Below are 14222 nucleotides of genomic sequence, written 5' to 3' on the forward strand. Positions count from 1 at the left end.
ATTAAAACTCTCATATTAAAGACTAAACAGAAAATCCTAAAATTCAAAAGAAAAATTAATAAAATTGAAAGCAAGAGAACTACTGAATTAATAAATAAGAGGAGTTGGTTTATAAAAAAATAGAACATTGGTTAATTTACCTTAAAAAAGACGAAAATAAAATTATCAGTTTAAAATGAAAAGGGTGAATTCACCTCCAATGAAGAGGAAATTAAAGTAATCATTAGGAGCTATTTTACCCAATTATATGACAATAAATCTGTAATCCAGGTGAAATGGATGAATATTTACAAAAATATAAATTGTTTGGATCAACAAAAGAGGAAGTAGAATACTTAAATAATTCAATCTCAGAAAAAGAAATTGAACAAGTCATCAATGAACTCCCTAAGAAAAATCCCCAGGTCCAGATGGTTTCAAAAGTGAATTCTATCAAACATTTAAAGAATAATTAATCCAAATATTATATAAACTATTTGGCAAAATAAGCAAAAAAGGAGGCCTACCAAATTATTTTTATGACACAAATTATGTCATAAATATGATAGGATGGTATACTTAAGAGAATCCTAGAGAATCAACTAAAAAACTAGTTGAAATAACTTTAACAAAGTTGCAGGATACAAAATAAACCCACATAAATCATCAACATTTCTATACAATTCAAAGTTCAGCAGAAGAGTTAGAAAGAGAAATTTCATTTAAAATAACTTTAGACAATATAAAATATTTGGGAATCTATTTGCCAAGACAAACACAGGAATTATATGAACTCAATTACAAAACACTCTTCATACAAATAAAGTCAGATCTAAATAATTGGGAAAATATTAATTGCTCATAGGTAGGCCAAGCTAATATATTAAAATTACAATCCTATCTAAATACCAAACTACCAAAAAATATTTTATAGAACTAGAAAAAATAACAAAATTCATCTAAAAGAACAAAAGATCAAGAATATCAAGGGAATTAATGGAAAAAATGTGAAGATGGTGTCCTAGCAGTACCAGATCTTAAACTGTACTATGTTAAGATTAAAAATTAATATCCAAATACCCCAAGTATTATATTTAATAAGATTTATTAATAACTTGAAGTAAAGGAAATTTTTAAAAAGCTAAAGCAAAGAGGGAGTTAACCCAGCCGAGGTGACGGGAAAAAGAGGAAGAAAAAAGGTGGAGTTACAGAACTTATAAACAATACATAAGGACACCATGTAAGCAAAGGGAAAAGGATTCTGGGAGATGGAAGTCCAAGGGTTCAAGATTTTCTAATTACACAACTATAAAGCAGTAATCATCGAAATAATCTGATATGGATGAGAAAAAGAATTGTGGATCAATGGAATAGATTGAGAGTAAATGGCCTTGGCAATCTAGTGTTTGATAAACCCAAAGATCACAGCTTTTGGCATAAGAACTCATTAATTGACAAAATATGCTGGAAAAACTGGAAAAGAGTTTGGCAAAAATTAGGTATAGGCCAGTATCTCACATTCTGTACCAAGATGAGGTCAAAATGTATATAAGATTTAGACATAAAGGGTGACACTTTAAGTAGAGGAACATAAAAGACTTTACCTGTCAGATCTCGGGGAGAGGGTAAGAATTTATAACCAAATAAAAGATAGAGAGCATTATAAGACATAAAACAATTTTCACTTTAAATTTAACTATTGGTTTTATGTTGATATTAATTATATTAAATTTAAAAGTGTTTGTATAAACAAAAGCAATGTAACCAAGATTAAAAGGAAAGCAATAAACTGGGGGGAAATTTTTATAACAAATTTCTCTGATAAAGGTCTCAATTCTCAAATATAAAGAGAACTAAGTCAAATTTATAAGAATACATGTCATTCTCCAACTGAAAAATGATCAAAGGATGTGAATAAGCAGTTTTCAGATGATGAAAGCAAAGTTATCAATCTATGAAAAAATATTCTAAGTCCTTCTTGATTAGAGAAAGGCAAATTAAAATAATGTTGAGGTACCATTTCACACCTATCAGATTGGTCAATATAAAAGTGATAAAATGTGACAAAATTCAGACTAATGCATTTCTGGTAGAATTGTGAATTAATCCAACCATTTTGGAGGGCAGGAATCATGCCCAAAGGGCAATAAAGCAATTCATATCCTTTGATCCAGTAATACCACTACTAGGTCTATATCCCAGGGAGTTAAAAAAAAAAAGGGAAGGGGGGAAAGGACCTACTTGTATAAAAATATGTATACCTGGTTTTTTTTTTTTAAACCTTTACTTTATGTCTTAGAATCAATACTGTGTATCGGTTCTAAGGCAGAAGAGTGGTATGGGCTAAGCAATGAGGGTCAAGTGACTTGCCCAAGGTCACACAGCTAGGATGTGTCTGAGGCCAGATATGAACCCAGGACCTCCCCTCTTGGGACTGGTTCTCAATCCACTGGTCCACCTAGCTACCCCCATAGTTGCTCTTTTTGTGGTGGCAAAGATTTGGAAATCAAAGGGATGTCCACCAATGGGGGGAATGGCTGAACAAATTGTAGCATATGATGGTGATGGAATACTATTGTACTGTAAGGACTAATGAACAGGATGATTTTAGAAAGACCTTCATAAACTGATTCAGAATGAAATAAGTAGTACCAGGAGAACACTGTATAGAGTAACAGCAATATTGTGGAATGACCATTTTGTGATAGGCTTAGCTGCTCTCAGCTATAATGATCCAGGACAATTCTGAGGGACTTATATAAAGTTATATAAAGAATGCTATCCACCTCCACAGAAAGAACTGTTGGGAGTCAGAATGCTGATGAAAGCATGCAACTTTTTACTTATTTGAGTTTTGGTTCTATATGATTATTATGTTTTGCATGATAATACATACATAACCCTGATTGAATTGCTTGCCAGCTGGAGGGGAGGGGGAAAAAGGGAGGGAAAGAGACAATTTGGATCATCTAAATTCAGAAAACTTTTGTGGAAATTTTTTATTACATTTAATTTATAAAGAATCTTTATAACTTAAAAAATTATTTTTACAAAAAAAAAATCTTTCCTAGGATCTCACATCTCATTCATTGCTAAATTCCTAGAAAATCACTCTCAACTTCCTTACTCCTTTTTCATATAAAATCCTCTAATTATTTTATATCATAAACTTGACAAATATTTTCATAAAGAGTTGGAAAAAATATGGTACATGAAACTCTGAATCTTTATTATGTTCTGCTTGGCTTTTTTTACTCATTCCCTTCGATCTGAACTGACCACTCTACTGTGAAAGCAAAATAGTAGATAGCCCCAAATCTACAGATCAATTACAAATAATAGAGATATAATGCAAACCATAAGTTTACTAGGCCTCCAAATATAAAAGATACTAGCAGGTAACTAAAATAAAATGACTTGCACAACTAGCATACACATACACTACATCTTTCAAGAAGAAACTGGCATTTGAATGGGGGAAATATAACAAGACAAAATTTCATTTATTTTTCATTAAACTACTACTGTTTGAAACCTTGTCATTTAACTATCTTTAAACCTTTAATCTGCCAGAAATTGATGATGATTTGACTCCCACATACCAATGTGCAGATCCTTTACTGTATCTTGGAGAGGAAAATGTATCTTGGAGGGAAAGAGATAAGGAAAGCTGGAGTCTAATTAGACGCATTACTCTTGCAAATGAAGAAAAACCAAAGGGAAGATTCCCTGCATCTTGGAGCATGAAAATATTATCACATTTAACAGGTATTTATTTGGGAGAGATATGAAAATTACATGACATATAGGAAGCTATAGAATGAGAAAGTTTAATGATCTCAGTATAACAGAGAGAATATGTCTATGTTTTGAACCTTATATATATAGAAAAAAAAATCCAACTAGACATTGAAATATTTTGTGTTGCAGACATGTATAAACATACCATACAGTAAATCTAACCGTGTTGTTCCCTAGAAAAAGGGAAAGGTCCTCAGTCATTTGCTCTTGGCTTTTCTTGTTAGCCACCATAACCATGATGTAATCAGGAAGTTCTTCATCTAAACAAAGGAGAAATAATAACAGAATAACCCATTATAATAGAAAATTTGAGGGAAAAGTTAGTATGCTTGAGGTTCTTAAGTGTTTTTTTTAATTTTAAAAGAATACATCAAAAAAAATTTTAACCAAAAATTTTTTGCCCAAAATACTTTATTTCCCCCCTTCTTTCCATTATTAACCTAATATTGAGGGAATATAATTACTGTAAGGTAATTATTACTATAAATTCTGAATACAATCATCTAACTAGAAAGCTCAGGTCCATGAAATGACAGAAAAATCATAATTGATACAATCCTACTAAATTCAGAGATATTATCAAGAGTATGGTGAATGTTAAATATAATCCAGCTGTGTCTAAGGATTGTATAACAGAGGTCTTTGAGGACATGAATGACAGGCAAAGGAGATGGGTCAAATGTAGTAAGAATAAGAGACAGAAGTAAATAAGTCTAAATAGTATATCAGTATCACTATGATACAAAAATAATAGGAAGTTCTTTAGTAAGTTATCTTTCTCCTCAAAATTACCCTTCTTCCAAATTTAACCATTACTGTCAAGGTCATCACTGTCCTGATGTCATCTTCAACCCTTATTTTCACTCATCCCACATATCTAATAAATTGCCAACTTTCATACTTTTTACCTTCACAAACATCTCTTACATGTATTCCCTCTTTTCCACTCAGCCATCATACTAGTTTTAAGTGAGAACCACTACAATCATCTTCTATTTGATTTTCCATGGCTTTAAGCCTCTACCCACTTCATAAGACCACTGAACTAGTTTTCCCAAATGGAAGGTTCTGATCATGTTAACCTCCCTTCCCCCACAAGCTCCAGTGGTTTCCTGTTAATTTTAGTACCTAATATAAACTATCAAAGGAACCTTTAATCTCTCTACAATTGTTTTTACTGCAGAAGTTCTAATGATATGGATACCCCTGAAAGCTCCCTGAAGGCAAGGATTTCACTTTTTTCTCTGTATCCCAGGATACTTAGCTCAAAGTCAGACATATCCTAAACTCTTTGTTGATTGAATGATTGCCCCAGGTCGTAAAGTTATTAAATGACAGGGCAAAGATTTAAATACAATTCCTCTGACCACAAATCTAATACACTTACAACTGCACCCAACTGACTCATAGGGCTAGCCCTAATCTCTCTCCTAAACTCCAGTACCCCACTTCAACAGACACCTGCTTGGATTTCTCCTAGCATATATCCCACAGGCATCATAAACTCAAATGGAATTCATATTTCTCCTAAAACCTACCCTTCAAATTGCTCTATTTCTGTTGAGGGCAGCACTATCCTCCCAATTATTCAGGTCCATAACTTGGATCTTCCTATTCATTTATCCCTCAAGTCTCAATCGCTAAAAACTTCCTCCTCTTCTATACTTTGGCTATTAGTTGAAGCCTTTATAATCTCTGAAATGGATTACAGTAACAACTTTCTAACTGATCTACCTGTTCTTTCTAATAGCTTAAAAATCGTCAGTAGCCTTCTTTTGCCTCTAGTATAAAATATAAGCTCCTGAGCAAGAAACTTAAAACTTTCTACAATCTGGCTAACCAACCTTTCAAGCTTCACTTTATACTATTCACTTTCACTCAGTCAACATTCCAATCAAACTTGTTCCACTACAAGCTATTTATTTCCCATGCCTTCTTTCTTCATCTCCACCTTCATGGCTTAGTGCAAGTGACAACTACTCAAAGCTTTTGCTGGTCCCCAAGATGGTAAATATCCTCTCCCATATCAAATTATTTTTATTTACTTATCTGCATACATGTTTTATGGAGAATATGGCACTTTTCATGTCTATGTGCCTCAGCAGACTTTTTAGGGTTTTCTACATGCCACAAACAAGTATGTTCATTTGTAGAGAAAATTCCAAAATGAGAATTCTCTAAGCTGAGAAAATCACATATTCCTAATTACATATTATATCACCTCAGAAGAATCAATGTTTGAAGGAATGTAGTTTTGTTTCTCTTTGTATCTGCAGTTCTTAGTATTAGACTTTGCAAAATAACTCAAATATCTGACAGCTCTAACAAGCTTTATTAAGGAGAAGCATTAAGCTAGGGGCTAAAACCAACATTTTTCTAGTATGTTTCCAAACTCATTACTTGATATACTAGATGATTAATAACTGAATGAAAAGTCTAAATTTCAGAATATCAATGACAGTAAAAACACTATCCTAGTAGAATAGATCATATCAACAGGACTGAGGGGGCAAATAAATGCATTAAGCAATCTATAAAAATGACCAAATTCAAGATCCAGTATCACTGATTTTGAACTACAAGGAACTTGGACATTATCTGGTACCTATCCATCATTTTAGATTATTAAAAAATATTAAGGGTCAGTAAAGTTACTTGCCCAAAGTGATACAAGTACTACATGGCAGAAGTAAGCTTCAAACCCAGGTTCTCTGATTCCCTATCTAGTGACTTTATAGTGAACCATGCTACAATTCCCAAAACTACTGGAGGACTTTATTCAACAAGAACTGATAGGAAAATAGGTGAACAGTTTGGTAGAAAGTAGATTTTCACAAGCATCTACTCCACTTTTTAAAACAATAAATTCCAAATTAATAAACCGAGTTAAGACACCATGAAATACTTTCACAACTTTAGAATTCCTAACCCAGAAAAAGAATAAAAGACTATATAATTCAATAATAATTAATTATATAAAATGTTAAAGCTTTCATATAAACAAAACTGATGAAAAGCTAAAAAACTAAGTAGTGATTGATCTCCAGGCTTGGAGTCATCTGGCTTCAAATACTTATTAGCTGTGTGACCCTAGAAAAGTCACTGTCCAGCTTTTACCACTCTTCTGTCTTAGAACTGCTACTGAGATAGAAGGGATGGGGGATAAAAAATTTAAAAAAATTATTTGGAATTATTTGAGAAAAGTTATTAAATTTTTCACGTGCTTTGGTCCAATATGAATCAAAATATTTCCAGCAGCATTACTGGAATGAGAAAAAGGTTGGAAATAAACTATGTGCATGATTAGAGAATGGCTAGACAGATTACAGTTAATAAATGTAAAGGAATATCATTATACCATAAGGCATACAGAATAAGAAATCACAGAAACGTAAAAAGGACTTCTAGGAATTGAGTCAGAGAGAAGAAAGCACCAAAGGAATAATATACATGGCTACCACAATATAAATGAAAAAAACATTAAAGACTACAAAATACACATACAATACACAATGTACTTCCAAATTAAGGTTAAATCATACCCTACAAACCCCTAAAAGATAAACTTTAATAATGGTGTGACTATGGTAAAAAGTTACCCTAATATAATGCTAATGGAATTGTGAACTGGTCAATCCTGGAAATTAGTGTGTAATTTTAATAACAAGGTGCTGAGGAAAGTGCACTATTTTGGGGGGGGTGGAGGGGAGTTTAAGTTCAAATCCTGGCCTAGTAACTTTTATAGTCATAGGATCATAAATTTAGGTTTGAACAAGGCCTTATACATCTGGTGTCCTTCATTTTATAGATGAAAAAATTAAATATCAGAAGTTCTAACCTTAGGCAAATCACTTAACTTCTCTGATATTGTTTTCTCATCTATAAAAAGGATCCTAGATGTCTAAGGCCTTGATCCTAAGACCATAAAAATTGGGGGTGGAAGGAGGAAAATTTATTTGTACAAAATTATTTTCCTTATTTTTTCTTCTATGATTTTTCAAAATCCAGTCAAAAGTAGAACTATAAAAATTAATGAACTACCTTTCCATGAAATAAGAAAACAAAATCGGATTCTCAAGTGCCTGAACTAAAATATGAACAATTGAACCAGTCATATTAATTTTTCTGATATAAGTTAGGAAAAAAATAAAGCCTACTACAGGGGAAAAAAAGAAAAGAAAATTCCACATGAAAAGCTTCCACAATCACATAATATAAAAATTTAATAAATGAAGTAGAAATAACAATACTGTAATATCATGTAGCATCAATGATGGGTTTTGCTTTGTCATATTAAAGTCCATGATTGGGGGTGGAGGGGTGTCATAAAAATATTGGCTAATAAAAATTTCCCAAACCCAGAAATAAGCTGAAGATATACTGTAAAACAATACTGGGGGCAGCTGGGTATCTCAGTGGATTGAGAGCCAGGCCTAAAGACAGGGATCCTAGTTCAAATCTGGCCTCAGACACTTCCCAGCTGTGTGACCCTGGGCAAGTCACTTAACCCCCATTGCCTAGCCCTTACCACTCTTCTGCCTTGGAACGGATACACAGTATTGATTCCAATATGGACGGTAGGGATTTTAAAAAAAATACTAAGTTTCATTAATTATATCCCCACAAATCAACTACTATCCTTATTAGAATACACTAATTTCAACACCTCTATTGCCTACAAAACAACCATGTAACACAAATTGTGGGCATCTTGTTTTCCCTTTTAGAAAGTAAGGTGTCTTAGACAATGAACTTTCAATCAACCAATGAGCATTTATTAAATACCTACTATGTGTCTGGTACAGTGCAAGATGCTGGGGATACAAATAAATCTCTCAAGGAATTTAAATGAGGAGATAAGTATTTATATAAAAATATACAGAATACAAAGATAATAAATAAATAGGAATTTGAATAATAATTCAAAGTAATTTGAGAGGAAAGGTATTAGCAGTTGAGGACATCAAGAAAGGCTTCAGGTGGTACTTTATCTTATTGTTCAGCCCTAAATAATCACACACACACCCCAAATGTGCTGAATGATTAAGTTTTCATAAGCTTGAAGTTTTTATGCATTCTTTTCTAACATTTATATCTGATATGCAATTCTATAAACAAGGCAAATGAAAATAATGATGTGGGCAATTGTTAATATAGGAAATTCTAGTCCCAAGTCTAGCAGTGACTAGGAAAAGCTACTTGGAAAAGTTACTCTTTGATGCTCTTTGAGCATCATTTCCCTTATCTGTAAGATGCGTATATTTGCCTTGACTACTTTGTAAAGTGGTTCTAAGATTAAAACAAAATAATGTATAGTAAAGTGCTCTTAAATTAAAGGATTAATGGACATTAATAGCTATTGAGGTATTTTCCAATTCCAAATAAAGGATGCTATCTGTTCAATTTTAATGAATCAAGGAATGAAAAGTCATATTATAACATCTTTGAGTAATATGAAGATTGTAAGGAAGTGGGTTTTAGTTGCAGAGATTCTTTAAACCCTATTACTAATTTTTCATTTTATGTAAACTAAAGAAAAAAGAAATATCATATATGTGCAAGAACAGGAGAGTGGGAATAGGAGTAGGGAAAAATAAATGGCATGGTACAATCTTTAACTGGATGAAAGAAGTTGGCACATAATAAATAATTTCATAAATCTGTGAAAATGCATTATCAAATCAACTGAATAATAAGTCAAAACAGAGGCCTAAAAACAAAGGTGGAAGTGTTCATTATTAGGTGTGGAAGGAGCTAAAAATATTTTTAAAAACACACACACAAACTCTAAAAATGAGATACCAAAGGGAAGAAATAAGAAACTAGAAGAGACAAATAAAGGTGACTGGATATGGAAAATATGGTAAAACCCAGAATACTCCCCAAATCAAGAAATCAGAACTAGAATAATAACGTCCAAATGAAGACACTTTCAAATATAGAATTCCAAAAAAAGTTCAGAAACAAGAAACTGGCAGTTCTTAGCCCAACTTCATAGGTACCCTGAAGTATTTCAGGGTGTCTATGAACTTGGGTGGGAAAAAATTACATCTTTATTTCAATACAACTGTTTCCTCTGTGAACTAATTTATTTTAGGAACTTAGAAACATTCTGAAAAGGGGGGGGAGGTATGGGTTTTAAATTGACAAAGGGGTCAATGACACAAAAAGTTTTGAAGCCCTGCTCTTATACCTAAATATTTTCATCAGTACCTACTTTGCATAATTATAAAACTTTCAAGTAACAAAAAGCTAGAAAGAATAGCTAACCCATTTGGGATTTTTAAAGACTGGCAAATTTGGCCAAATTTATTAAGATTTGATTAAAATAGATAAATGTCTTACACTTCAGTTTAAGCCTTGGATGACATATTATAAGTACTGGCTGATGGAACTGAGGGTTCTAAGTCTGAAGAAACTCATCAGGGAGGGAGTAGATAGTTGCTTTCAAATTACTGAAAGACTGTCCCACAGAAGAGATTAGACTTGTTCTTAGTTCCAAAAGGTTGAACTAAGAACAATGTTTCTAAATTACAGAGGTGAAATTCTACTCAAATTAAGGAAAATCTTCCCAATGATAAAAGCTATCTGAAAGTGGAATGGGTTGCCAGAAGGTAGTATATAACCCTCTTCCTCCATGGGAGATCTTCAAGCAGAGGCTAGATGACTACTTCAGAATATAATAGTGGGGCTTTTCAGGCATGTGTTGAACTACATAGTGATTGAGGTGACTTCCAATTTTGAAATTATGATTCTATGATATCTCCAATAATAAAAAAGCAAAAACTATATCAAATTTATAATTTAAAAATATAACAAAACTTACCAACATAAGCTCCCAATTCCTGCAATTTTCCCTTAATGGCACTCTGAAGAAAAATTGGGCACATGAGAAATGAGGATATCATTAAAATATAACAGACATAAAATAGGAATTAAAACTGCATGAGCTCAGGCAAGTGCTCTTCAACTTTGAAATTGGGATTGCCTGGTTCTCAATCAACCTAGGTAGTAAATTTTGAAGTCTTTGAAAGAACTGATTTCCTCAGCATATTTAATCCCATGTAGTTCATAAACTGAACATCACAAGGAGCCAGTGTAACAAAACAAAGTAAATATTTACATTGAAAATTCATCTACTTTGGAGGCATTTTTGCTGACACGGACAACATTCTTGTGAAGGACAATACATATTCCAAAATATGATTTGATGAGGTCTTTTTCTCCCTAGTTTTTAGCAGATCAGGTGATGACTTTTAGGCAGGATTACATACCCGTCCTCAACAATTTTCAACGAGCAAAAACAATTGAACAGTGAATTTTAAGAAAACCTCTGGGTCTCTAATTTGGTGGCTCATTAAAAGCACCGCAGGGGGTGGGAGGACCTCGCGCAACGCCACAACCCCTCGAGGCGACCTTAACAGGTCCATGAAAAAGCCCAGCTAGCAGCCCCCAGCAGCACGCTTACGTCAGATGCAAAATACCAAGGAGACAGAGGCCACCAGGCCGACCCCACGGCGTCAAGGATTAAGAGGTGAGAGTGGGCGCCAGGGAGCAGGCCTGAAGCCACTTCACAGAAAGAGAAAGGGTCCTCAAAGTCCTAGCCTAAAGCCGTAGTAATCACGGATAGCCCAAGTGTCCAGCAGCAACCCCGACCAGTCTAGACCCCGCCCCGCCCCCTCCCCCTTCCCTCCACGGCCCGCCGCTCCCGCCAACGCTCCCCGCAGCCCCCACCCCCACCCGGGGCCGGGCTGACTGACAGACCGACGCCGGCTCGGGCCTCACCCGGATCTTGCGGCTGATCTCAGTGCCGATCTCCATGGTCCCGGAGCGGGGCGCGGGCTGGGGTATGGTGGTTCCGGCGGTCTCCGTTACTGGGCGCCAGCGGCTCCCAGATAGTCCCTGCTGCCGCCGCCGCCGCCACCGCCACCGCCGCCCCCACTCCGCCCCCGCCGCACGCACGACGCGTCCCCGCCCCCAGCCTAGTGGAGTAGGCAAAGGGAGAACTAGAGGCAAGGAGGAAGATTACTGGAAGGAACGTCGCCTTCCTACCCAAGCCCGGCACGCCAGGAGGACGAGCGCCCTCTCCTGGCTGGAGGGGCGCAAAGCGCACAGTCTGTCCTTTCCCCTCCCCCCCATTCATCTTTTGATGATGATCATCATCATCATCACCTTCTCCCCTCCATACTCCACCCTCTTGTCCTTACTATTCTTCTCCATCTCCTCTGGCTCCATCACCCATTCTCCTGCTTCTCTTCTTCCTCCTCCCTACTCTCCCCATCTTCCTATAAAACCATCCACTCAGTCACCCAAGCCTGCAACTAAAGTGGCATCTTCCACTCCTCAGTCTCTCTCACACCCTATATCCAATTTTTTTGCCAAATCATAGGGTTTCGGCCTTAAAAACATCTCCCTTCTCTCCTCTGGCATTGCCATCACCCTGGGATCCCTCCCCTAGCCTTCTTTCTGATTGATCTCCCTCCTTACTTCTTATCTTTCCTCACTCCCATAAGTTATCAGTTACCTTCCTAAGGCGCACATCTGTTACCTCCCCTATTCAATAAACTTCAATAACTCCACTTTGCCTCCAGAATCAAATAAAAATTCCTGTTTGGCTTTTAAAGCCCTTCATAACCTGACCCTTTCTTACCTGAGGAAAATTAATGTTGAATTCTATTAATTTGAATATGAAACATTTCTTAAACCTAGGAATAAGAAAATCAGTCACCTTCCAAGCTTTACTCCCAAGTTTACTCCCAAACCTCAAGACATCTCTCTGGACGGGCTTTTGTTAGAGATGGGATGGTAGAAATTATTTATTTATGTGTCTGTTCTTCATTTATCTGTAAATCAGAACTTTCTTAGATAAAGGAAGTCAGGAAGCTCTAGCTATTGAACTTTTGCAGGCAAGCTTGTGCTGGTGTTTTCCTTGTGAGACCCTTCTTGTGATGAAGTAATGGGGAAGAATTCCAAATCTCTAAGCCCATCTCCACTCTCAAAAAATCCAACAATGAAGACTGGCCAGGGAGAGTCCTAAAATTGAGTTGTCAAGTCAATCAGAAAGAGAACCCAACTCTCTTTATATGCAAGAAACAGGGACTCACTCTCTTTTCATTTAGGAGGCTGTTAAGAGAGCCATTCTTTGTTAGCAGACACATGCATGCAGCTGTTAATAAACAATATTATTCCCAGAGAAATGGCCTAATGCTCTTTATTGGTTAAAAACTCAAATGCTACATACTTTTCCAGTTTTTTCATATTCTGCTCCCCTCCACACACTTTACGATTTAGTGACCTGGGCTTCTTTGTTGTTCATTATATTCAGATAATCTCCTTATGGACTTTGCCAGAGTATTAAAACAAAGACAGGAAAGACAGAAAATAGTTGAATTAACAATGAATTCTCTTTTCCCAGGATTTAAGCCTCCTTTGCTTAAGGACTGAAATTAAGGAAGATAATCAAACATGAAGAAGCCAAGCTTTTGTGAAAGTAAGGGACCGAGCTATTCCCCCCCCCCCTTCCAAAAGACTATTTAATCATCTTCCCCTTTTCTGTAGTTCTGTAGAAATTCCAGGGCTATGGTGGTTTCCAACATTATAATCTCCTTGCCCCAATTATAACAAATCTGAGGTACCACCTAACCTACCAGACTGATCAATATGAAAGTAAAGTGATAAATATTGGAGAGGATGTCACAAAATTGGGACACTAATGCATTGTGGATGGAACTGTGAAATGATCCAGCCATTCAGAAGGGCAATTTGGAACTATCATCCAAAGGGATATGAAACAATGCATACACTTTGATCCAGTAATACTACTAAGTCTGTATCCCAAAGAGATTTTTTAAAAGGGGGAGCAGAGGGAATGGAACCTACCCGTACAAAAATATAGGCTTTTTTTTTATAGTGGCAAAGAATTGAAAATTAAAGGTAATGTCCACCAATTGGGGAATGACTGAACAAATTGAGGTATATGTTGGTGATGGTGCTATAAAAATGATAATTAGGATCATTTCAGAAAAAGCTGGAAAGATCTACATGAACTGATGCAGAGTGAAATAAGCAGAACCAGGAGAACTTTGTACACAGTAACAGCAATATTTTATGATGATCAATTGTGAAAGACTTAGCTACTCTCAGCAATAAAATGATCTGGGATAATTCTGAAGGCCAAAGAATGTTTTCCACTTCCAGACAAAGCACTGTTGGAATCAGGTGCAGAGCAAAGCATACTATTTTCCACATTATTTTATTTGCATTTTTATTTATGGTTTTTTGTTCTCTCTTTCTGACCAGTATGGAAGAATGTTTTATATGATCATGCATATATAATCCAGATCAAATTGTTTATCATCTCTGAGAGGGGAAAGGGAAGAGAGAGGGAGATGATTTGGATATTATAATTTTAGAAAATCATTATTACATGTAATTGAGAAAAT

General features: G+C 35.4%; 1 protein-coding gene across 10 annotated transcripts in view; it reads right to left on the reverse strand.

Moving 5' to 3' along the window:
• Positions 1-11835, reverse strand: part of ZC3H14 (zinc finger CCCH-type containing 14) — a 60977-nt gene extending 49142 nt beyond the window's left edge. For 9 of the 10 annotated variants that reach the window (XM_016422999.2, XM_016422997.2, XM_016422993.2 and 6 more), the window contains exons 1-3: positions 11566-11835; positions 10607-10649; positions 3926-4040 (exon numbers count right to left, since the gene is read on the reverse strand). In XM_016422999.2, the coding sequence (XP_016278485.1) occupies positions 3926-4040; positions 10607-10649; positions 11566-11601 (194 nt within the window). In that variant the 5' untranslated portion in view covers positions 11602-11835. Of the gene's footprint in view, positions 1-3925; positions 4041-10606; positions 10650-11248; positions 11402-11565 lie in introns of those variants that run through there. The other variant, XM_016422978.2, reaches the window with a different exon arrangement.
• Between the last annotated feature and the right edge of the window lie 2387 nt (positions 11836-14222).

Source organism: Monodelphis domestica, chromosome 1, assembly GCF_027887165.1.
Source record: "Monodelphis domestica isolate mMonDom1 chromosome 1, mMonDom1.pri, whole genome shotgun sequence".
In the NCBI taxonomy this organism is placed as follows: Eukaryota; Metazoa; Chordata; class Mammalia; order Didelphimorphia; family Didelphidae; genus Monodelphis; species Monodelphis domestica.